This window comes from Molothrus ater, chromosome 2 (assembly GCF_012460135.2).
Source record: "Molothrus ater isolate BHLD 08-10-18 breed brown headed cowbird chromosome 2, BPBGC_Mater_1.1, whole genome shotgun sequence".
In the NCBI taxonomy this organism is placed as follows: domain Eukaryota; kingdom Metazoa; phylum Chordata; class Aves; order Passeriformes; family Icteridae; genus Molothrus; species Molothrus ater.
In genome coordinates this window covers 16,736,266-16,762,423 of record NC_050479.2, presented here as the reverse complement: position 1 = coordinate 16,762,423, position 26,158 = coordinate 16,736,266, and the positions used below count along the sequence as shown (strand labels likewise).

At 43.9% G+C, this 26,158-nt stretch overlaps 1 protein-coding gene across 1 annotated transcript in view; it reads left to right on the top strand.

Moving 5' to 3' along the window:
- The window catches only part of NHS (NHS actin remodeling regulator), a 244,249-nt gene that overhangs the window by 196,423 nt on the left and 21,668 nt on the right, over positions 1-26,158 (top strand). The window contains 2 exon segments of the mRNA XM_054518608.1: positions 21,238-21,390; positions 23,565-23,698. Coding sequence (XP_054374583.1) covers positions 21,238-21,390; positions 23,565-23,698 — 287 coding nt within the window.

Here is a 26,158-nt window from a genome sequence, read left to right as displayed (position 1 = left end):
AGTCCTCTCAACATTAGCCTGGTGTTGGAACATGTAACTCAGAGACAAAAGCCAGGCTTTAAAAATGTTCCTCTCAGCTTGGTTTTCATCCAGATGTATGCTTGCCTTCACTAACAGTGCTTACGTGGGGGGCAGTGTGCCTGGCAGGTGGAGGGAATGGTTAACAGGCTGAACTGAACTAGTCACCATGGCACATTTCCATCTCCCTAGTGCCAGGCTGAATCTGCTGCTGTGGATAGGCAACTTGGTTTTCCTGTGATTTTAGCATGGCACCCTTCACCAGAAGGAAATAAATTCATTTTTTTTTAAAGAGAGCAAAGAACTGTGTATCTGGAATAAGCAGCGATTCATCATCCTCCTTTGGGGGCTTAGGCATTCCCACTTCCCTAACTGCCTGGTACAAAAACTAGTTCTGGATTTTAGGCCAGGGCACTAATTCTGGCATTTTAGTCTCAGCTCAGTTCATCTGAGGTGAGAAGTTGCAAATTTATGGCACTATAGAGATGGAGTCTGATATCCAAAGAAGAGGGGAGCTGCATGTGACTGCAGCCAGCATGCCCGCTTCTGCAGCCTTCCCCCTTAGGAGCCAGCTGACTTTGCAGCAGGGGAAGGTTAGCAAGACCTTTCCAAGCACAAAGAGGAATAAAGCACTGGGACAGGCTCCTATGGAGCTTATAGGATGCCCTTCTTTTAGGCTTTTTAAGAATAATAAAATTGGGATGAACTAAAAATACTTAGTCCACTTTAGAGTAGTGGAATTACACTTGGCTTTGCATTTTGGCATTTTTAGGACAGGTTTGGTCACACGTCAGTCAAAATTCACGATAGGAAACATTTTCTGTGTCAGGAGGTGGGTACCTCATTTGCTGTTAATTTTAGCTTTGTTTTAGGGTTGGAAAAGTCACAGACCAGACAATTCTCACATGGTTCCTTCCTGCCCTCCATTTCTACTGCAGTATTAGCCCCACTGAGCTCCTACCACCAAAGGGATGAGAATGGTTCAATGCCTCAGACCACTCGGCTGTAAAACCTTGTACTGCTACTGTCAGCAAAAGCATTACTGATGTGTCAGTGATGGACATGATTGTTAGGGAATGGATGGGACCCAGGGCACAGACGTGACTGCAGAGGTTGCAGTATCTTTCTGGACTTCAGTGAGCTTTGAATTTTACCATTAGTTGGCAACTGTGTTTGCTTGCATCAGGCTCTGGACAAAATCACATTTGGTTTGGAGTGGTCTCTTGAGAGTGCTGGGGCTGTGGAGCACTAGGGGAACAGACCTCACCTGAGTGATGTAGCTGACCACTGCTCACAAGGTAGCAGCACGTTTTTCATACTGTAACTGTGACCCAATGTGACTTCCAGTCTACACTGTGACCCTTCTGCATGCTTGTGTGGTGGAATTCACTTACTGTTCCAGTTGTTCTCATCTTGCATGGTCTTCTCAGGGGAGGACAACATACCCTCCATGAGAATGAACTCAAGCTCCCAGGTGTGTCAGAGAGGTATTTTATGGTGCATGCAATGGTGATAAGGAAGAGGACCAAGGCTGGGTACCCAAAGCCCCCACAGGAGGCAAGGAAATATTTTTCAAGGGATGAAATCACATCTGTCCTATGAAAGAATCCTTCTCAGGAATGCAGAAAAAAATGAAAATAACTCAGTGTGTGTTTGTGGAAAAGGAGAACTTCCCAGCCCCAAATTTAGCAATTAGTTCAACTCTGTGCATGTGACCAAGAAACACTAAGGTCAAACGTCTAATTGCATTTATGCCATTGTCATCTGAGTAATTATGTTTCCCCCCTGGCATTTCAACAGGGTGAAACTGAAGTGGGTTTGGACGGCAATACTCTGTAAGTCAGAAACTAGGTAACCTCCATGTCTTGCTAGCAGGGCCATTTCCTCTCCTTTGGGCTCTCTTGGTAGAGTAGGCAGTGGTTATATTCCTCTGGAATACTTTTTTTAGGCTACTTGTTTTGGAAAAATATTTGCAACTGTCCACATAATCTGGATGTAACTATAAAGCAGTGTGTTGTTTTCTGCCAGTAATTGAAGGAGGGGGGCAAGGCAGTGGGACAAAAGGTGAGTTCTGCACAATCTTTTCCTGTTTCAGGAAGAGCCAGTGTTTTCTTCCACTTTGCACAGCAGTGCTGCACATAATTTACCTCATAATGATAATAGTATATAATCCTCATAATAGTGATAATCTTCAGAAGCAACTGCAGATTTCAAATTCTTCTCTGTTTTTAGTGCAAATTTCATTTGATGGCATCAGAAAACTGTCTTTGCATGTCCCTGCCTATTTATCCCTACATAACCTCATTGCTAGCTATCAGAGCCAAACTTTTGATAAGCAGAAAGGTGATACACCAATGTCAGAATATGCAGATTCACATCTCACAGTTGCACCTCATTTTTTTGTGTACCTGACAATTTTTTTTTTTTTGGCACAGCACAAGCAATCAAAATTTATCATCCAAATTAAGACTGTAATTATATTTTGATAAAGATCTGGCAATTCAGTGAGAATGAAATTTAAAGGGTTGCCGGGATACAGATGACTCTGGATTATGGGGAAGCGTTTGCATGTGGAATTCTAATAAGACCAGGTTGTTCAGCATCCTTATCTAGACTTTTCCAAGAGTGTCTGATAACACAGACAATCAACTGTTTCTTTGCTATTATCTGGCAAAGTGATTAAAGATACAAGGCTGCCTTTTATGAATGAAAAGGCAACATGCTCAACATGGAGTGTCACAGATGTGTCCCCCTGTTCGTACACAGGGAAAGTGAGGGGATAGAGTGCTGACCATGCCACAGTAGTGAGCCTGCCAAAATAAATTTTTCCTGAGGTTCCCTAGGGTCTCAGGATTGCCAAGGAATCTTTGTGGTCCAGGCAGTGCTTTCCTGGGAGGTGTGAGCCCTGCCCAAGATGGGGGCTGCTGGGAGCCTCCTTTGGCAGGGCTGCGTTGTCACTGGGGGGCGTGAGAGCTGGAGGACATGTCAGGGATAGGTGGGGGATATCCAAGTACACTGGAGTTTGCTGTCCAGGCAGGATGGCCACAGAAGTGATGGCACCACAGAGCTGGGGGAGGTGCCAAACAGCTTGATTGAGCCCACAGCTGCCAAAGGGAAGGTTCTGGCTCTCATGCAGGTATCTTCTACCAATCCAGCAGATGAGTAAAGCTCGACCTCAGTGCTGCAATTTGATGAAGGAAGAGCTATAGCACTTTCTCTAAGTGTCTGGTCTGTATGTGACATTAATTAGTTATTATGGAAAGTTATTGCTATTCAATAGTGTGGCCTGCTGACGAGGTATTATTCACTGCCTGTGCTGTGGTAGCACTCACAGACCTTGGAGAGCTTCACCTGCTGTGCTCCTGACAGCCTGAGCAGCTGATATCCCCCTCCTTATCCCAGGGTTTCTGCTGTGCAACTGGCCAGCAGCAAGGCCAGTGTAGGGTTTGTGTGACCACCTTGCTACAGCCCTGCTCCACACTGCCTGCTTCAAACACAGCCAGGGTAAGGGAGGCTGCTAAGGGAAGGATCCATTTTCCCTTGCACTTCATTTGTCCCAGCCCCTGTCTCAGCTCCACCCTACCAAAGCCCTTTTACTTTCAATGTCTTACTCCAAATGCTGAGTTGAGCCTGCAATAATTATTCTAACCTGTCTGTCAGTGGTTTAGGAACTTAAATGTAGTTCATGGTTGCATTTTTACTACAGATCAGAAAAGTTCAGTGACTGTACACTTTTTTCAATTAACTGTGAAACAGTGACTGTGTCATATAACAATGTAAAAAACCAAGGTTTGGTGGTATGGACTGAATTCCTGCTGAACTGAATTCCTCTCAGGTTTTGGTGAGTGAATTTTATTCTCAAGATGTTCTTTCATGATCTGTAAGAAAGTGACTGCCCTTTCACTAGGGTAGGTTGAATGGCAGGAAGAGCAGATGTGAGGGTTAATGAGCATTTTGGGAAGGCAGAGTACGCAGGAGATGCTGCAGCTGTAATATGAGAAAAATTACTACAATACCTTGAATAGCCTTTTAAACACAAGGTGTGCTTAAATGATAACCTCCTCAAATTCAACCTGCACAAACAGTAATGTGCTTTCTTTTTCCTTCCATGATGTGCATGGACATGTGATGCCAATCTCAGACAACTCCAAAACTCCAAGGTTACAGTCCAATCCAAATATTGTGATTTTCTGTAAGCATCAAGACTTATCAGAGCAGAGGTCAATCACTGGATTGGTATCACCAGCCTGGGTCTAGTGGGGAAAAGGTGTTCATCCTGGAAATGTGCCTCAGGATCTCCAGTTCTGGCATGTATGGAAGGCTCAGTACTGGTTCTTTGGATCAGTCCAGGATTGTCCTGGCTTACATCCTAAACCTGCTTTTCATAATTTTTCACTCTTTCAATGTTAGAGAAGTCCAGCAAATACCTGAGAGGAAAGGGGTTCTCCCAAATTTGATAAAACCTTTTGTCTTTAGTTGTTCTGTCTCAACATATGACTGCTCCTTTCTGCCTTGGCAGTGCCAGGTGTCTATTCATATGAGGCAAAATTAAAGGGAAAAAAAAAGCCTGTAAGTTGTACTCAACTGCATAAATTTAGCAGAAAGTGTTTAGCTTACTCAAAGGCTGGCTGATGTGTCAGTCTGGTTTACTCTAGTCACATGCTCTGAATTTGCACTGGGTTTCTACTTTCTACAATTCATGCAGCTTTTCCTCTGCATTTTTTATGGTGCCTCTTCACAACACCTACTCTTACTGGCAACTTTTCAGGAATCCATCTTCCCTGCCCTGATCCTTTCAGTGAGCCTTGCTTGTTTTCCAAACCAGTCATCCCGCCCTAGGCTGGCCTTGTTGCAGTCTCTGATCCTCTCTGCAGGAAGGTGATTACATGACCTAGTCAGCTTGTGAATCCCAGGCTGTTTCTGGTGCCAGCATCACAGTGAAGTCTCCATGGGATTATTGGAAACTTTTTTGGAGTCAGGCAGAGCCCTGGCTTGATCTTCTGGCAGCTGTTTAAATAGAGGCCCTGTGCAGTTGGTGGTACCTCCAAGAGATGCAATAAACTTTATTTATATTACGAATTGTGGTCTGTGGGCTATCAGAATAGGATTTGGCAAACAAAGCAACCCTGAAGAGCTTGGGACCCCATGAAAAGGATTTAGCTTTGCTGAGTGGGAATTTATACTTCCTGGGAAGACATATTTACTCTGTAGGTCAAGTGGGGAAGCTCAAGAGGAGGAAATTGCAGTCAATGAAGCTGAGAGTATAAGCTGTAGTGCCCCACACTTTAAAATTCCTTTCATGTGGTCTGAATCTAAAAGCTTGTGTTCCCCATAACAAGTCTGAATGAATATACTGAAGCTGATTTTCTTCACAATTCATTTCTGCTTGTGCAAAGGTATGGGACAAAGCTCTGAAAAGAATGTGATCTTTAACCAGTAAAACTGTGCCAGCCAAAGACATGGCTACCATTTATCAGCATCGTGTACTTTTTGAAGAATATGGAGGTGCAAAGAGTAGACTGAGTGCTAAAATGCAGCTCTGTCAGCATGGCCGCAGCTCCCTTGCCACTATAATGTACTCTATAAAAACAGAGGTCATTTTGTTGCATTAAAACCTGAAGAACTTTCACAGTTTAAGAGTGGGAAATGACCCCAGATAACACAGCTGGACAGTCACTGCCTCATATGCACAATACCCTGGCTTGTATTGGTTCATGACCTCCCAACACAGAACTGCAAAGGTTCTGCATGCAGTGACTTGGCAGACTGGGAGATACCATGAATTTGAAGCTCAGGCATAAAATTAGCAATGTTTGTCATGTTGGTAGAAATAATAGTTAGAAATTAAAAAATAGAAATAATAGAATAGAATAGAATAGAATAGAATAGAATATTTTCAATTGGTAGGAGCCTCCTACCATGATCATCTAGTCCAAGTGGAAGATTGCTAGTATGAAATGCAGAATGAAACTCTGGTCATCACCAACTGTAATATTAAAACCAGTGTTATGTAGACACTGGCTATGTTAGGTACTGCTGAGGTATGTATCTGATGGACAACTAGCCCCAGGTCTCCCTGGTCTCATGTTAATGGAGGATTAATTACCTGATTATTTGAGCCCCCATCAGCATGGATGGCCATGATGACAGCTGAAAGGCTGGAAAAGAGCTGTAGTTCAATGGGGCTTCAGCTCATGGCAGGGGGTCTGGGGTGAGTATGGACATGGCTGGAGGAAGAGACATTTTTCTGCTTTGGGGATGAATGAATCAACACAAACTCCACAGTGACAGTGCTGTTACAAAGTTGTGCTTTCTGTGGTAGGCAACAAATTTTGCCCTCAGATTTAAAAGCTTTTGAATACAAAAATTGCCCTGGGGATTATATGAATAAGCTCAGCTTTGGGCACGTATCTGTCTCAGTGGTTCATGAATGGGGTGATAAAGGTGTTTCTGCCCACAGTCTTTTTTCAAGGCTTATTTCTGTGAGGCATGTCTGGTGCTTTGGTTATCATTGGTTTCTTCTGGCTGCAGTATTTCTGGAGCAACATCACCCTAAACTCACTGAGTGTCCACAGAAGAGCATGAAAGGGGAAGGAAGATGAGCCACCCCTTAAGCAAATATTTCCCTTTTTCACATAGTCATAAGTTATCATGGATGTGGCTATAACTTCAGTAGTGATAGAACTTTCTTAAAGCCTTGGAAATAATTCCACTGTCCTGTACAAGTATCTGCAAAAGAAGTTGTTGTATGACTCTAAATGAGATCTTCAAAGTTTAGGTAAGTTATTTTGATGGGCTGAATTTTTGTTGTAGCTTTCCCATCCCAGAAGTATGTGTAACAGTTAGCCAAAAAAAGGAGAGTCCTACTAGCTGTGCAGAGGTTGCTCTGGCCCTTGTAGAGTGAAGAAGCAATGTGGTATTTGTGAAGTGTTGCTGTTGTGCAATATTACAAACACAGGAGGAATCGGGATGTTAATAGATGGGATAAAGGATAACTCAAATGAAAAGCATTTAAATTAGTCTTTGCCTAATGCCATTTTCTTAGCTAAGTGGTGGTTGCACTTTTTAGGTATTTTTTCTTCTGTGCTCTTGCACAGAATCCCTTTTTTTCTGGATGCAATGAAAATATGTTAAGTATTACAATACCCAAACTTCAGAAGTTTTTAGTGTAACAAAAACCTTGCCAAGCAGACCTCACCCTCACTTACTGCAAGAAAATGTTTTGCATTCCAAAGGAAATCAATACTTACTAATGTGAATAAACATGAAGATGAAATTATCAAACTGGCAAGTGAGGGAAACAATCTTGATTTATCAGAATTAGCTATATTTAAATGCAGTAGTTAAAAATCTTTGAGTGGTAATGACTCTGGCAGATGATCAGTGAATTCTTGTGTCCTCCCATGCTGTGTGGGTGTGGGTTCTGGTGGGACCAGGCACCCTCATATGCCTGGCTCTTTTTTCTGTACTGACCATGGGGGGTAAATTCTGAGTCATGAACCAGCAGTGCAGTGCTTTGGAGCTGCTTGTACATGGTGAAGGTTGGTTGTGCTGTAGGACCCCCTGGTTTTGTGGGTCCAAAACTGCAGCCTGGGCAGTACAAACCACAGCTCATCTGCAAAGGTTTGGAGCATGTCCTAGTGGGGAATAAAGACTACTTTTATCTGTATGAGTGTAACTAGATAGACCACCAGTGAGGTACTCCTGGACTAGCACATGAAATGCAGGGCCTGTAATTGTATGTGGAAATGTGCAAATCACCAAAAACGGGTGATTTCTGCTCTTAAGACACACTAGTAGAAAGACCACAGAAAAGGCTTGGAGGTCCCTGGCAGGACAAGATAGGGCTGTTGAAGGCCAGGAGGTAACTTGCACCAGGCCCAGAGCAGGGATGTGACAGCATATCCACCTATCAGGCCAAACTCCATCCACAGACAACACCAGCTCAGGCAACCACGACTGAAAATGCTGTCTCAGATTTTAGCTTTTCCCTGAATTCCAACACCTATATTTTCTCCTTTTTTCTTTTTCCTTTTTTTTTTTTTAAGCTCAGCAGCAGAGGTAAAACCTTGTTTTCATATTCTCTGTAACACCCTTATGATACTTTAGATGCTACATAGAAATAAGCAGATGGCAGGGAACTGATCTGTATTTGTATATAAAATGTCTCTGACTTTATGAACAAGATCCATATTATAAAAAAAAAAAAAAAAAAAAGTTGGCTGGGGTGGCTCCCCCTCCGCCTGTGCTGGCAGATGCTCCGGGAGCTGCTGAAAGGATGTGAGGAGCAATTGCCACCTCCCCCCTCCCAGATCCTGCCAGATCAGGGCTCTGCTGGATCCGTGGGTGTTGTCTGCCTTTCACTGTTCAGCATGTTCAGCATCTCAGCCTCTAGAGCAGTCTGGCACCTCTTCCAGCACTTCCTTTTTTTAACACCACTTGGAAAATCCACACAGAAAGAAGAGGGGTAGAGAAGAGAAGGCAGTGAAGTGGTAGGAGGGGTAATGAGGGCCAGACCTGATGTCCTGGCATAGCTGGAGGGTCCAGAGAAGTCAGGCAGATCCATGACTCAGTAAGGACAGCAAAACTGCACCTGGCCCAGCCAATGGTGTCACTTTTATGAGTGTGTTTATCCCTTCCTTCATAAAAATGAGTACATTTTGTTCAGTTTCTCAGGCAATGCTTTACCTTTTGAGTTAAAACTCACCTTATGCCTTGGTAGCTTGCTTGTTTTTGACCCAATTTTACAGTTTACTTTGTCATTAAATATATTCAACAACTAAATGTGAGAACTCCTCCATAGCTTTGCAGACTCATATCTGTTTATAAGTAGGCAGCCCTGCTCCCCCATAAAGGTGATGTCTCCCCTTTTTGGTGCCTGGTGGTGACAGAACATGTCAGCTCCTCGCATGACATTCCTCTGGCTGCCCTGCAGGACTCGAGACACTGGCAGGGGGCTCAGAGACCTTGGCACAGAGTCAAAAACACCTGTGCCTTTGATCCTAGCCCATGGAAAAAGTTACCAACTTTCTGCGAGGATTCACGAGCCACAAGGGTTTGAGTAGAACCTTAGTGAATTTATCACAGGGTGAAAATGTAGAATTTTGGGCTTTTTAGAATGGGGGTTCAAGAGGCAAGATGGAGGAATCTGGGTGTGTCTTGTCCTCCATCTTCTGCTGTGATGGTGGCATTTTTGGATTGGTTTAAAGTAGAGACAGACTGTCTAACATAGGCAATAGGTTTTGGAAAATTATTGTAAATAAAGTACACGTAGTTTTTAGTATAAAAAACTAACACTGCCCCAAGGGCGGTCAGTGTGCCTCAACTCAACCTGCTGGACAGATCTCAGTGGGGTGGAGAAAGAATGTCATAGATAAGAGAAAATAAACAACCTTGAAAACCAGAGCTGAAGAATCTTGACTTCTTCTTCGGTCGCGGGGCTGGAAAAAAACTCTTTAATACCTCGGGAGCCATTTCAGCAACACAAAACCTGAGACTCACAGTCAGTCTTCTCATGGTTCTTCCACAGTGAACAGAGGGGCACAGGTGCAGCTAGAGGATTCTTCAGATCTCTCTGAGGCTCATTTGTACTCAAAATCAGTGAGGAGCCTATCTGTTAGCTGCAGAAATTCTCCAGGGAGAAAAATCTCCCCTGAGGAAAGTAACTTTTGTGATTACTTTCAGTTGTCTGCTTCTTTACGTTTGGAAATATTGTCAACTTTGCTCATAGTGAATAAATCTGAGTGTCCCCAGAGTGCCCTCTGCCCTGATTCACCATTCCACTTGATACACCATACATTAAGGTCAAACACTGTTTGCTACTCAGTGACCCCACTTCTAACTTATACTTTCTGCATGATAACTTAATGACAATTCTCCCTTCTCCCAATGCCCTTCTCCCGGCTCTCCTTTGTTCCTTGCCTTATTCCTTTCCTGAAAGTATTTCCTAGTTAAATTTCTTTTCCTGTGGGTTTTTCTTTTCCAAGAAGCTTATTTCCTGCAGATTAGTTTTATTTAATTTTCATCACTGCTTACAGCTGAGAGTTTGAAGACTTCCTGCCCAGTGTTGCTGTCAGTGCAGTCATTCCAGGGTGGCACTTGATAGTTGCCAGTAGGTGTTGACACCTGACATTTCTGCTCTGGTTTTCACTGGATGCAATGAAATGTGGCCATTTCAGCCATGCCTTCTGGTTTTCTTCTTCATGTGCAGGGGTTGGCACATGGTCATAATAAAATGTCTGCCCACACTTAAAAGGTAATAATTTCATATGCACATTAAGGGAGCATGCAGTTGTTTGCCACTCTGTGTATTTGCTGTGCTAGAGCTGACGTGTTGAAAGCTGCCCTGTACTGGGTCAGATGCGTGCACAAAGGCAGAGGAGTTACAAATGTGCAAGAATTAGCTGTTTGCAGCTATGTGCTGGATGACAGCTCTCACCAGAGAGTGCTCCACACCCCTGCAGCCTCTGACAAACCCTGAAGCTCTTCAGCAGATGTGGCTTTTCAGAAATCCCGTCAGAACTCAATTAGGTTTTGTGCATGAATATGTTGCTTAATAGTATAAATGTGAGCACAGACCACAGGATATGGTTTGGGCTCATAAAGCCATATTAGCCATAACAATGAAGCTTAGCCTATGTTATGATCTTTATTAACACCCTACAACACTTTAAGAGAAGTAAACACTTTAAAATTCATTTTAGCTTAATTCATGCTGCATTTTATGTGCTAGTTGCCATTGGCTGTGATGTCTCACTTCCAAGTGGGAGTTAGTGGGTCAGTGTGAGCCACAGGGGCTCCCCAGCTGGCATGGACACAGTTTGCACCTCTGCAGGGACATGCAAGGGGATACAGCTACCCATGCCCACCTCCTGGTTAAATCTGCAAGCTGGCATTTGCCATTTGAGGCTTGTGGACCATTTTAGGTAAGCAAGGGCTTGAAATACAGTAGAAAAAACAGTGCAAGTCTGCAGAAAAAATTTTAGTGCCTAAGGTGAGTAAGCTGAGAACATGTTATTCAAATAATAACAACAGTGGGAAAATAATTTATCTTGACATAAGTTATTCATCCTGCAGCCTAGATATACAACATCACTGACAGAGTTTCCAAATGTTGTCTGGATGGGTTTCTTTAAAAAGTCACCCAGTGTATCTTGGTGTCTTTGTATAGAAAGTCTTTTTGTCTGTGTATAGAAAGTACTGCAAGTAATACAGGCCATTCCATATATTGTAACACATCCATGCTTTATGGATTAAGGGCTAATTTCAAACCCAAAAGGCCTGGAGGGGAGAGGCTGCAATTCCTGGGTAAGAGCTGGAGCTCGGGCAGTGAGGGGTGCAGAAACATGTGCTTGGTATCACAGGAAGGGACTGTGAAAGGGGCATAAATCTCTATTTTCAGGCAGCTCTCCTTCCCCTTACCAAACAAAAGGACTGTGTTCCCCATTGTTTCAACAAATGAAACTCTGCAATTCAGCTGGCCTTGTTCTCAGTGTGCTTCTCTGAACTCTTACAGCCCAGTTTGCTGAAATGTTTAACACAAGTGTCCTGTCAGAAGTGGGACTGGGGAAGGACAGTGTGGAAAGGGGACCCTTCTCCTGGCCCAGAGCAATCTGCTCCCATGAAAGGTGTTCTGCCCACAGAGGGAAGCTGGAACTGGGTGATCTCTAAGGTCACTCACTTACAGCCCAGTCCAGTCTGTGGTTCTGTCATTTGTGGGCTGATTCAGATGGTTGTCTACAACTGGGCTTCAAGCAAATGGCTTGGGAGGCCAGAGCCAGATCTGAGGAGGCTGGTAGTGGAGGACTTGGATATTTACTGAGACTGGGGAAGAGTTGTACTGAAATAACCCAGAGCTGCACCCTGGTTGTATCTGTAACTGCACCCCTGTGCCAGCTGGCTCTGGGCCACCATCAGGGTGGCTCCAGAGAGACCTTGTGGAGGAGTGTGTGGGATTTTTGTTGCCTGTCCCAAGAAACATGCTGCCTTACCACTCTGGGGAGGAAGCTATTCTGAGATAGGGATAGAGAGACAGAGCCAGGTCTCTCAATCCCTCTGCAAAACAGACTTATGGAGCTACAGGAGCCGCAAGAATATTTCTCTGGAGGAAGAAAAAAAAATAGTTGCTTTTGGTCCCCCTGAGATGCTTGACTTTCTGTCTTCCCCTGAAGGGCTGTGAGTAATTTGAAGGGACATGCTGTAATAGTATTTATCTACATAGTATTGCATAGCATTTACTAAATAGAATTGGAAGGAACTGTTGCAACTTACCTCAACTTGCAGTTAATTGGCATCCAAGGCATAGAGCCAAGCACACTGAAAAAGACTGATGGGAAGGAAGAAGTGTGAAATATGAGCCACTCTCTACTCCTCACACATGGCTTGTTGTTCCTGACTCTTGGGGGTTGATTCCTCAGCCTACAGGCCATGCCAGTGGAAGGGAAGAGGGACCCAGCTCATTCATTTTCTGTGCAAAATGGCATCTTTGATTCTAAATGCTGCTTCTGAGAATCAAGAGAAGGTATGGAGATTAAGTCTTAGAAGGTTGTAGTTTTTGAAAATATCAAGGGAATCAGTAATACATTTGCTGTACTTGGAATAAGTCATCTGACTCTAACCTTCCAATATGGCAAGTTCAGCATATTCTTTGTTGAGTGTCATCTTCCAGTGTGCTTTTTCAATGTTCATGATGTTTTACTGGTGGTCTCTGTGAACAGCTGTGGAGAGGTTGTTCATACTGTGGATGCTGATGTGGAAACAGGTGCTGCAATGACCAAGTCTCTGCCCTTCTTGAAAAGAGGATGCTCAGCATAGACTCAAAAGGCTATTACTTGAAAACAACCACTTTAAGTGCAAATATTCAGAGAGAAATATGCAGGGGAATTGAATGTTTTGAGTACAGAAATAGGCAGGATATCCTAAAACTGCTTGACCTAGTTTGACCAACCATAAAATACCAGTTTGACCTACCATAAAACTGTCTATAAGATGTTTTTTTTCCACAAGATCCTGATGGTAAGCATTAACTAAGGTAGGTAGAATAGTAAAGGAATTTTGTAGAGCTTTGTTCTTGAGTACTGGCATGTGAAATCAAGGTGGCTGATCTGAGAGCAGCATCACAGTGAAGAGCACACTTCTCTGTGATAAAAAGGAAAGCATTATGGTGACCTGCTGGAGCAACTCAGGCAAGCTTAGTAGTGATTTGGGCTGAGTCAGTACAGGAGAAAAATAGCAGAGCAGTGGGAGAGAATTGCAAGGGATATCTAAAAGCATACTTACAAAGTGTGTTATCAAGACCACACACTACACTGCTGGAGATAAGAGACTTCATCTCGCTGCATATCCAGAGTGGGAATAATGTGAATGGCTAACACAGGAAGAAATTTGTGTTGACAAGCACTGAAAATGTGTCAGATTGAAAGAAGTGCTTTCAACTAATTAGGCATGTAGGGCTGAAAGGGCTCTCTTGGGACACTGATTTCAGTTCCATGCTCTGGAGTGTGTGTACACAAATACATAGACATGTGTGTATGTGGGATGTCACATCATGCCTGCTGTAACAATCCATCCTTATCATTAGGTCCAGTAACCTTAAAATAGTTCTGTTTGGTTTTTTCTCTAAGACTGTTTATACCCTCACTATTTTACTAGCTAGTTAGGTCTTTATTTTCTCATGGAGCATGACAGCAATCTGAATTGAATATTAAATTAATATACCTGCAGAATAATTGACCTGACTGCAGCCTTAAGCTTGCCAGGCAGGACTGCCACGTTGTCTGCCTTTTACCATTACCCTACTGGGCACTCTTGGAGGCTGTGTAAAGCACAGACTTGAGAACAGGAATAAAAGGAGAGGAAGAAATTGCTGTCTAGAGAAACTTCACAGGAATGGAGGCTTGAACATATAAAGTACTCTGTATTTCTAAGAGGTTATTGTCTATCCTGCAGTGACAGCTTTGAAATACTTTGAAATACAAAGTTCCATTGTGGCCACTGTAACATATTTGACAGAGTTAGGAAAAGCAGTTTAAATTATGTTCAAACACCACCAGCAGTGATTGAAAGCAGCAAAGCCAAGAATGGGATTAGCATGTGGTACTCTTCACATAAGTGCATATTGCTCAACAGCCTAATCTTCTTACGTGTCTAAGAACCACACGCCTCCCAGCCCTCTTGAATTATGTCTGTTGTGCCAGTCAACCAAACATCAGGTAAATGCAAAATTCAGGGATCTGCTCATGGAAATGACATCCAAATCATATGCTTTCCAGTATCTTAATCTTTCCTGCTACCTGAATGCCAAATATGGGTTTTGCCCACTTGCCCTTTTTTCTCCTGAATAGCTGTTTTTCCCATGTGTAGCATAATGCAAGGCAGAAAAATGCCACAGGGATGTGCTAAGAAACTGTGATTGAAACATGAGAGGTTTCACTGTATTGGCAGGAAATAAAACAATACAAAGAGCATGAAAGATTGTGGTCTTTCTCAACAGATTCTGCTGTCAGTGAGTTTTCTGCCTTTTTGCTTGAGTTTGAAAAATTTGCTAAATTGTCTGTCCATGAGTGCAGAATAGAATAATAATTGTACTCATGCTGTTGCCCACATGTAGCTAAAGACTTAACTTGTTTTGTCATGTCTCCCCTCCTGTTTTTCTGGAGGGCAGCTGCAGCCTGCACAGACACAGTTGCACTGGCTTTGATTTGCATGTGCAAGTGCCAGTGGCAGGGCAGATGTGGTGATCCAGGCTTCAGGTCCAGACTGGTTGCCCAAACCATCTCTTGGGGTCTGTGTCACTGGAGCTTTCCACTCACATCCATTCTGAACTCAGGCTGCACAACACAAAGACTCTTCAGAAATATTCTGGATTTCTGCCCTGATAAAAGCAATAAGAAATTATGATGCACAAGGCCATTACAAATTGTGTTTTCCAGTGCAGGCTCCCAGAGAGCAGTAGCCAAGGAGCAAACCACCTAAAGTGGGTCATCAGTCACCCATGGCCCTGTGACAGTGGGCACTGTGAAGACTGAAAGGGAAATGTCTGCCCTGAACAGCACCCTCACAAATGACAGGATACACCAGGAAAACAGGAACAAAAGCTTTGGCCAAGGATGGGGACATCCTATCCAGATCCTGAACAAATCCCAAAGATGTACTTGGTTGGTGAGGACACAAGGGTTTGGCGTGCAGTTTTCTCTGTCATTGAGTTGAGCATCTCTTGTCTCACTTGAGAGATATGCTTAGAAAGCTCTGTGAAGACCTGCCTCATTTCTCACTTGTCCTGGGGAAGAGAAGGACTGTCCCACAGACAGCTTCCCAGGGAAGAGATGAACTGGGAAGCACAGGCAGGGTCCTCAGCAGCCTCTGCAGTGCCAAGCAACCAGAGTGCTTGTCACATTCCCATCATCTGATGTCCCTACACCAGCAAAAGAGCTTTAGAAGAGAAACCCATCAGTGTCAGGTGTTGCTCTGGCACTGACTTGGTGGGGAAAGAGCATGGCATCCTGCCCTTGCCAGGGTGAGCAGGGTTCCCAAGAGCTCTGGGCTATGTCCCAGTTTCTAGCTGCAGTCATTGGGTACTTTTTCCTAGAGGTATGAGGGAAATTGTGTGCATTCCCATGCTTGTAGGTGTAGTCACTGAAGTTGAGGTAAGGTTGCCATTGTTCAGCTGGGTGCTGGAAAAGCTGACAAGCCAGTAGTGTTATTTGCAATGAACAGCAGCCTCACCAACACACTCCTTTTGCATGGGCATCTTTCAATTCTTAATAAAGATGGGACAGGAAAGTCGCTCATCCAAATAGCTACTCACAGTTCCTGTTGGTGGGGTTTGCCATTGGCAAATAGGGAAATGTCTGCATATATGCATGGCTGGGAGGGAACACAATTGTTGAAAACAGAGTGATTGTCCCACCTTCAAGGAGCTCCAGACTCCGGTGTCCCTGCTGGGTAAGCCTGGCACTCTCTTTGCCATCACTGGGAAGTGGCAGCTGCAGAGGGAGCTGCTTTGAAAGTGCTGAGCTTGCTGATGGATGTGGGACATGAAAGAAAAGAAGCAACTCTAGATTTTTACCAGTGCTGTTGGCTTAAACCCCCTGGGTGCTCCAGTGGTTACACGAGTACATTGGGGGAAGTGTACATTCGGGACATACAAGGCTGGCTATAAATAAAATTCACATCACACTCAGCACTTGCCTCAATGAAGCATTTATGCACTAAATTGCATGATGAAGTTGGATGTGCTGCCAGGCTGCCTAGTCTTTGAAATAATCTGGTCTTCCTCAGAATTAATTTTCTTGCAATGTTTTGCACACAAACACAGCAGGCAGTAGCTCACTGCTGACCTGGGCAGTAGCTGAGGAAGAGGCTGATCACGTTGAATTCTCCTGCTGCTGGCATAGGCCAATTTATGCAAAGCTGGGTGAAGATCCAGCTTTCTTATGACATTGAATCACACAAGAAAAACTCACAATTTTTACATGAAATAGCTAGAAAAAATGGCATATGCTCAAATGACAGGTCAACCACCTTAATGCTGGAGAAGAAGTGCTTTCCTAAGCAGAGCCTGGCACGGGGCTGCTGGCCACAGCAACCTTTGGGTGCATCCTGCACCCCTGCAGCAGGGTGTGCAAAGAGGTTTTACTAAGTGCACAGCCCCCAGCACCTCTGCCTCCTGCAAAGGGCTTTGGCACTTTACAGCCTCTCTTAAGCATAACTGGACTCTGGAATAGGCTTATTCACTAGTCTGATCCTTTTTAATTTTGGGTTTTGTCTTTTGGAACCTGGATACTTTAACAAGGATTCGGCAGCTGCCAGTTCAGCTTTGCCTGTGCAGAATTCAGGGCTGACAGCTCTGGGTGCTGGCCCTTCACATGTAGGCAACCTCCTTGCTGCTCCAATTCCCTCCAGGCTGCACACTTCTTCACACCTTACAACAAATCATTTTTTCTCTCTGAACCAGGAAATATAGGAAATTATCTTTTTTTTTTCTTCCCCTGACAGGTAATAGCAACTATAATACACATAGAAATAATAGAAAGTTGAGAAACAGAAGGGTCTGGGAAGGGGGGAGGCAAGTGTCTATAGAAGCAGACGGAGTTGTGGGGGGAAACCCCTGGATCTATCAAATAAATAGAGCAGAAATCTTTCTTGCTTGGCCTTTGTGGTGTTATTATTAGAACAACCACGCCTGAGTGCACTAAAGCCGCACAACCTTCAAGCATCCACATCCAGCTCTGCTATGGCAGGATCCTTTCTCTGCTTGGCTAAAAGAGGGAGAGAATGAGAGGATGTGAAGATGAGAAGGGTCTGTATATTATAAATATGATCAACTTCAATAAAACAGCTATTTGAAAATCTTCAAAAATCTTCTCTTGAGAAGAGCCATTAGTGTATATCTGTTTGACTTTGGTTGTTAGGAAACCAGCCAGTGTTAATGGATCCCCAGAATGGAATAGAGAATCCATTTAAATGGCCTCTTGTCATTTTGTCATCCCACAAGACAAAAAAAAAACCAAACAAAAACAATTACTTTAACTCAGGAATGAAATGAAGTGATAGTTTATGTGATTCACTTGTATAGTCTAAACTGATTGAAGCGCACACTAAAAATATGTTAACAGACTATATCTGATCCCTAAACTGTAGCATTTCCTATCTCTGTATTGGCTTTTTTTCTCATTCAGTGTGATGTCCAGCTGTTAATCATTTAAAGACTGTGGCTTTACCGTTTCTATATTGCTTTATTTATTATGCATGTTACGATGATGCTGAGGGGCTACAGCCACGTGCAGGCTCAGCATTGTAAAAGCAGCCTGCAGTGTAAAACACTGAGTAAAGGAAGTGCTGGCTGAAAGAGATACCTTATCCTCATTTCACAGAACAGGGATATAGGGAGTCTTACTATTTAATGTCAGCTCCTAGCAGAAGCATATGGTACAGCTTTGACTGCACATTTCTTCTAGATCTCAGCCCAGTAGTCTTTGTCTGCTGAATTACCCTGACACAGGGGTGGCTTTTTCTTTTAGTGGAAGTAAGAGATTCAGTCCTGTGAAGAAACTTAGATGTTCAGTAGTCCTTAAAGCTCACAGTCCACTCCTGTGGCTGCGTCCTCTGGCTTCAGCTCCCAGCAATGGTGCCCAGCTCCCAGGGGCAATCAATGAGGGCCAGGCAAAATGTCATTGCAGAAGAACAGGCAATGTGCAAAGGACAGGGAAGGACATGCAAAGGACAATGTGCAAGGAATGAAATGGAAGCAGGTCCTTTTTTTGGCAGGCTTTTACTCACTGGTTAGCTTTTTCCCTCTTACCTCAGGAGTTTTTTTCAGAGTTTTGCTGCTCTGAGGTTGGGATGCCGTTCCACAAACATCCAGACTAACTGCATTCATTGCGGGTTTATACTTACTTATCCTTGGGCCAGCATTGTCCTCCACCCTACCCAGTGCTGTTCACTCCCTCTGAGCTTCTTCCCTACTGCAGGCTGAGAACATTCATCCCCTTGCAGCTTTTTTTGCAAGCACTTTTATTCTGGACCTCCTAGAAAATCCACTCCAGCTTTGGAGTATTTTAAGGACTGGTCAGTTCAGCGAGTATTGTACAATATTTCTGTTTTCTTGGTGTCAGGGGGGTATATTCCCTGTTACCATGAATCAGAGGTCCTTCAGGCAAAGGTGAGAAGACATGGATGGGTGCTGGCTAGGGCCATAGCACAGGGTACTGTAAGCTTCTTAATGCTCTATCATTTGAAGATAAGCAATGTATTTGTGGTTATTCTCCTGGGACAGCACTATGCACAGCTCTGCTGGCTAAGGGAGACTTGTTGGGTGGCTAAGAGGTCATGCTATTCCATCTGTCAACAGCAAGGTGTGTCTACAACAGTAGGTGTGCAGCAGAGCTTGCATGAACTTGGTTTCATTTTTAAGTCTCACACAAAGTATATTAACCCAACTCCCACTCCTATTTGTAAAACACTTTTTTGCCAAGGCCAAAAGAGCTTTCTACAAGCTAAATTTTGCAGCAAAATCTATTCTAGTCTGATGAAATGACTGAAAATTTCATAAGTAGGTAAAACTTTCCACTCACTTACTGATATTCATCACAGACAACTACTAGCACTTCAGTCTAGACAGATTTTTCTGGGAGTAGGAAGGAACTGCTTGTGCCTGCCTTTTCATTAGCCTCCAGGGTACGTTATGTGATCATGAATATCACATGCCCTAGGCAATACAAAGAATGGGTGGGGTATCATTACTATTGCGTACAAATTTTTGTCCTGAGCTGAGACTCCCAAGGAGGAAGTGTGGCTCAGGATAGGATCAGGGCATTTGTGGCTCAGTACCTTGTATGTAAAACAGACATAGTGCTTTGTTACCTTCAAGGCATAAAGGAGATATAAAATCAGCTCCTGTGAGTGAGGCATTTCCCCGCTGCAGTGGTAACAGACAAACAAGCCATCAAAAGCTCTGCCTGCAATTTGGCAACATTATGTTTTTGCAATGTCAAAAATTTAATTAGTAAATCCTTATGATGAACAAGCACTGACAGGTTGCCATCATTCATCCTACTACCTTCCTCCTCTATCATTTTTTCTCCCCCCAGTGCCATTCCTTGCACTGACACCATGCCAGTCACATGGAGCACCACTACAAATGTGCTGAAAAATGACTGAAACCCCACCTGCAAAAATCCACTGATAAGCAAAGCAAGGCTCCCTACCAGACAGAGAGTTTGGGGTCCCTTCATTTTTGCTGAACCTCTGAGAACCTGAACTTCAGCAGGTCTGTTCATGATACCATACCACCATCTCCATCATGACACCTACAAATTTTGGTGAACTGCTGGGGTTTTTTTCTAATCAAGGAAACTGATAGTCTCTCATTATCCCACACGTGGCAGCATGGTTCCTATGTTTCTCCTCTTCTGTCTGCTCCTTCAGTGTTCTCCAACTCTACTTTCCTAGTTCTTTCTCTACACAAAGCACTGGTATGCTTTCAGGCTGAGTGAATGTTGTTTTGCATTAAAGAAAGCAACAAAACAAGAAAGACCAAAGCATCTCCACCAAAGACCCATCCTCTGCCATGGTGCACTGGCTACCCCTCAAAAAAGCCAAGAGAGTGCACAAGCAGGAAAGTAGATGAGACCCTCAAATATGGAAAGGAGAGTAGTGCACGGCCAGTGGGGGTACCAGTGTGAGGCACACTGGTTCTTTGGCTGCTGACTGGGAAGGGAAGCCCAGGAGGTACCTCCTGTGCATGAGGGTGCCTGTGTCACACTCTGCTGTCCTGTGAGCACAGCAGCTGCAGCAGCTCCTTGGCATTAGACTGGAGCCTGTCTGTATTGGTGTCTGTGGCAGAAGGAACAAGCCCAGTGCTAGCCCTGAGGATCTGCCACCTGCTCTGCTGCATTAGGGGGGCTCAGGATGAGCCTGCTCCCTGCCACTGGCTGGGGCAGAGTGCTGGCATCTCCCATGGCCCTCCACTCCTGCTTTAGCCCTTGGAAAGCTACCTACTGTGTACCCTGAGGCTGGAATAGTCCATGGGACTCCATGAGTCCCAGCACTCCTGAGAAATTATCTTGAACCTTTAGTGGACTTGATTCATATAATTTTCAGAGGCAGACTTCTGGGATTTCTCTTTAGAGGAACTGAAGTGTTCCTGTCCCTCAGAAGTCCCTGTCTGTTAAAGAAACCTCTTTTGATAGGTGACAGTCAAAGTCTCTCAGCAGGGCAAGCAGTTAATTTCAGTTGTTACGCCCGGACAGGCAGCGAACTAGCAACGTGTGTCAGAAACTAGTTGTGTGTAACATGATGTAGTGAAAGAGCACATTGGCAGGAGAATGTGTAAATGGGAGACCTATTCCTCCTTTGCTCAAAATGTCATTGTGGAAAGACTGCGTAGCTTCCTTGCATTTTTGTTTTGTTACCTATAAAATTATTATCCCTTTGTCCATTTATATAAAAAACCGATATAGTATCATTTCACCTGCTTGCCTCCATAGAGCCATTTGCAATCTGGTAAAAGGGCATTGCCTAAAGGCTAACTGGTATAACATGATGTGGAAACACAGAGAAGATAATGTTTGCTGCTCTTTTATTGAGAGTGAAGGTGCTGTAACAAACCCAGTGCCTGTTCTTGACAATAGAGTTCCAAGCAAAAATCTTTCCTTTTCAGCTAGGTTGGTGGAGGAGAGACTGGAAGTCTTATGTTGCACTCTATATTTCATCCTACAGCTGTCTCCAACCTTGATGCAGAGAGCAAACTGAGTGTCTATTACCGAGCACCTTGGCATCAGCAAAGAAACATCTTCCTCCCCTCCACCAGACCCCCCTGCGTGGAGGAGCTGCACCGCCACGCCAAGCAGCACCTGCGAGCCCTGCGCAGAGGTAGGTGCTCCCCATGCTCCAGATCCTCACACGAAACACCTCTCTCCAGGCTCCACTCCAGGCAGCAGAAGGATGCTCAGGCACAGGCACACAGAGCTGTGGGCACTCATCTACACTGGGACTTAGGTACTCATGCTAAGAAATCACAGAACTGTAGAATCACAGGATGGTTTGAGTTTGAAGGGACCTTAAAGATTATCTAGTCCCAACCCCCTTCACAAGGACTGAAACAGGAGCCCAGTGGTATTAGTCTCACAAAAACTGGGCTGTCTGCTCAGGGTTTCCAAGCATGATACTGGAGGATGCCTGTGCCCTTCAAGAGTGGCAGCTGAAAAGTCAGGTGATAGCTGTCCTGGATGGTTTGGGAGGGTTGGGCAGGTCTCCCCTTCCCAGGCTAGGGAACATTTTCTGACATCACCTAACAAACTGCAGACCAGTGGTCTCAAAGCAATACAGAGAGGAAGCAGGAGCAACAGGGTCATCACCTGGATTCCTGCCATAAAGAGAATTTACTAGATGCAAACATCTGGATGGTCCTACAACAGCACGTTAAGAAAAGATGGGGAAAGGCCAGTTTTCACTGGGAACCTAAGCCAAGGGAAAATTATTACCAGGACCTAAGACAAAGCAGACAAACATAAGCTCCCTCTCTGTGCCATAAGGAGGGAGCAAACCCATGCAGATCACGCTTAAAATGTCCAGCAGCAGCCTCCTGTCTTGAAGCGTTTTGCACCAACAGCTCTAATTGCCTTGCTCATTTATTACTGTTATTAGCTTATAATAATAATCGATTACTTAGAACTGCAGAGCATCTGTTAGCTGGATAAGATGTTCCAATTAATTACTACATTTGACTGTCTCTGCAGGTTTTAGGTCAGGAACACACTGTGGATGCAGTATGTCTTCATGGCATGGCAGAGAGTGATACAGCCAAATTGCAGCCACAGTAGTGCTGGAGTAGAGCAGAAGTTCTTTTCTGTTCTCAGCAGCTCTGCTTTGCAGTTGTCCCAGAGCCAGGCTGATCTTTGCCTGCCATCTTGTGGGCAGGAGAAATCCTGACAGCAGCATGTGAAGGCAGCTCCAGAAAATGTCCTATCATTTTAAAGTTACAAATCTTCATTTTGGCAATTTCCCACCCTCCACAATTTATGGGGCAGCTGTGCAGGTTCAACAGGCAGCTTGTCATGTGCTGCTGTATCTTATTTTCCAAATAATCGCATATATGGGGATGAAATTTTAGTCTGAAATTTACTTTAAACATGTTTATTGTGTCTCAACTCTCTCTTCTATAAGAATTTCATTATCTCTTTATCTGTTTAACCAGGAGCAGTTAAAAATGAAATTTTAGGTCAGAAAACAGCTATGCTAGCAGCAAACATTATTGACTGGACCACAGCTAGTGGAGCAGGTGAATATGTTACCTCCTTTCAGCAGCACTCCATGCAAACAGCAACTATCTGTCACCTAAAATTAGAGATGGGAAGTCCGGGAGTCCATTCTCCCATTCACTTGGAAGGTTCCAGAGACTTGGGACTGATGCTGGAAAAGAACTGAATATTGTGAGCCCATGCTGAAGGAAAACTCCTGTGGGCCTAGGGTGGATAAAGACCTTCCCAGGATGATCTCCTTCTTGCTGGAACCTGAGCATTACCACTGCAACAACCTTCATGATGTCAAGCCAATGCTCAGGACCTAGCACTGCCATGCAGCCAGGGAATAAAATCCCACCTGGAGCTGTGTTTCTGGTTTTTCCCCTCAGAATGATATATTTTATATGGGTAGGATGCAGGCACAGTTATTGCATCTCAACATTTCAAGGCAACAGGAGCTGCAGATTCCTTCTGGAAATCAGGCCTTGGGTCTCAAGTGCCTAGAAGAGAGCTCCATTGTCTCTTGGGATAAATGGTATCAATGTCATTTGGAGGCACTTCAGCTGCAGTGCATATGCTGGGGTGCACGGTATGGCCATTGCTCCTCTGGGCACACAGATGTCCAGTAAGTGCTCCTCCCCTTCAGCTGCAACAAGGATCATTTGTACCAGTCACTGGGGAAGAGAAGAACCTTTGTCTTTGGAGTCCATTGTCCTGTACCTGTCTCTGTTGTGCTGTTAGTAGAGATACTTGTATGTTTTTAACACTTGGAAAGACTTGTGTCTTCTTTCTCATCCGAAACAGAACATCGAAGCCGAGGTGATAACAGAGAGCAAAAAGTCCAAGGCCCCCTTGCTGTGGTGGCTCCCCCCTTTCCTCCCTTCCCTGCCATCTGCAGCCAAAAGAGGCAAGCGATAAAGGACCGGCATTTGCTACCAGTAAGTCTTTCACTACAGCTACCACATACAAATACATTTTTGGCATGGTGGGACCCAGGTGTGGCAGTGCTTCACAAGTGCCCCCTCCCCAAGCCGCTGCAGTACAATAGAGCTGACCTTAAAGACTGTCAAAGCAATACAGAGAGGAAGCAGGAGCAACAAGGTCATAACCAGGCTCCTGGATTCCTGCCATGAAGAGAATTTACTAGATGCAAACATCTGGATGGTCCTACAACAGCATATTAAGGGGAAGGCAAAACCCCAGGGTGGCAGTTTTCAATCAGAAACCTCTTCTTTTTTACCCGTGGCCAGCACACATATGCTCTCATTTACACATTCCTCCACAAGTCCTCCACATTCTCTACTCAGGCTGTAGAGGTAGCACTTTGAGGACCCTCCCATAATTTCAGAAAGTGCTATAACTTCAGCCCTGGCATTAGCATTGCCAGGAGCAAAGAGTTCAAGGGTTTTGAGTGCCAGCTTGAGGCTTGTGTGTGTGCAGGAGGTTCAGGAGCATAACCCCAGCTACAAGAAACCACACTTTTCATAGTCCTGTTTGGCAATGTTCATCTCCATGCAGGTTTTAGATGTTTCATGTCTGACACATGTCCTTGCAAACAGCCAAGCAGGAACTCCAGCTGAAGATCTGGTCCTGTATATCTGTGCTGACTTGCCACTGCTGCATTGATTTGAAGTCAAGTTAGTATTGACAACATGCTGTTTATCACTGTTAAAGGAAACGTGCTAGATTGACAACTTTAACTCTGATTAGGTCCATAATTCCCACTGGCTTCAGCTGGACTTTGGTATTTCTGTGGCTCTGAGTGTTTCACTCACAGAAGTGTCATAGTAGCTAATTTTGCCCTGTACTAAGAGCCATTGCATTATTCAAAAGGTGTAGGTCAGACCTGGACTTGGCTTTTAAGTGAAGCATTTGTCTGATGCCAGCCCTCAGTCAGGTTGTGATAGATCTGCTCTGCATCTGCCAGGTCAGGGACGCTGGCATCTCAAGAGATGCTACACCTGTGAGTAGAGTATAAGCTCAGTGATGATTCAGTCACCACACTGAATCATCACTTACTTAGCTTAAAAATCCAAGTGCATTCATCCTAATCCATTGTATTAACCATATTTAAATACTATAATGCTAAAGCACTGACAGTGTAAAAGACTCAGTGTAAACGAGTCACACCTGCCCAGGGACCAAAACATCAGCCAATCAGTCCATAGGAAAAGTTTTGTTTCTCATTTAAAAAGCATGAAATACATAATAAGATTTGCATTAGTTTGACTGTTTCAGCTTTTTGGCTGCTTACCTGGTTAATTTTGAGGATTACCTGTTTCTTCTTGATAAGTCATCATCAGAGCTAGTGCTGTGGTAGGGTCATTGAAAGGTAAAGGGAAGGTGATGCCATGTTAAGGATCAAAACTAGTTACAGATGATAGTTTGGACAGGCTATTGAACATAAAGCTCTCTGAGTATCAGATGGGGAACAAGGCATCTCTTTTGAAATTACATACACAGTGCTTAAAGGCCTGAATCTTTGCTGGGTTTGGAAAACAACCAGTGCATTTTATACATTACTTCCATCTGTGGAACACAAAATAATAACAAATAGTGAGCAACTCTCTGAGTCCTCTATTAGTTGACAAAATTAAGTCATGCTGAATGCAGATGTCTTTGCTATATCTGAAAGTCCACCTTTTTCTTTTCAAGAAGGAAAACATTAAACTTTGTGCCCACCCATATCAGACCTCCTTTTGGAAGCAGTGTTCCCCTAAGGAGAGGCAAACAAGAGCTCTTGGAGGGCTGTTGTTCTGTTGATTTCAAGGCATCTGGCAATGTTCTGCTTTGGAAATTGCAAAAACACTGCACCCAGAGTACTTCAAAGTGCCTTGACCAATTTCTGAGAAAACCCCTTGTAAATGGGGCAACTTAAAAATTGAAAGAGAATAAGGCAAGATGAAGATGCACATGAATGTTCTGTCTGGCAGAGATTAATCAGAGACTGTTACAAGACACTGCAACAGTGAATAGCTAATTGATATTGTTCCAGCCTTCATGATATAATGATACCATTACAAGAAAAAGTTGAGGATGCTGTAATTGGCTAGCTTGCTCTTTTTGGCATAAGATTTTTTGACTGACATCTGCAAAAGTTTATCTGCTTCAGGGACTGCCAGTATTGTTTGATATCTGATTCCAGTTGATGGTATCAGCAACTCATCCAGGAACTAAAGTTGCTAAATCCACAAGAATTTTTATTCATGGCACATCAGTATGGTGTGTATTCCACTCTTCTGATGCATTGGGAAGGTGCTGAAGGGAGCAATACTACACAACCAAAAGAACCCCTTTTTGTGTTTCTTTTAAATTAGGAAAGGGATCAAGAAGAAGCTGGGAAATTTTTGAAAGTTACAGGGTCTGACTTTTTACCAAACTGGCTATCTAAGTTAAAT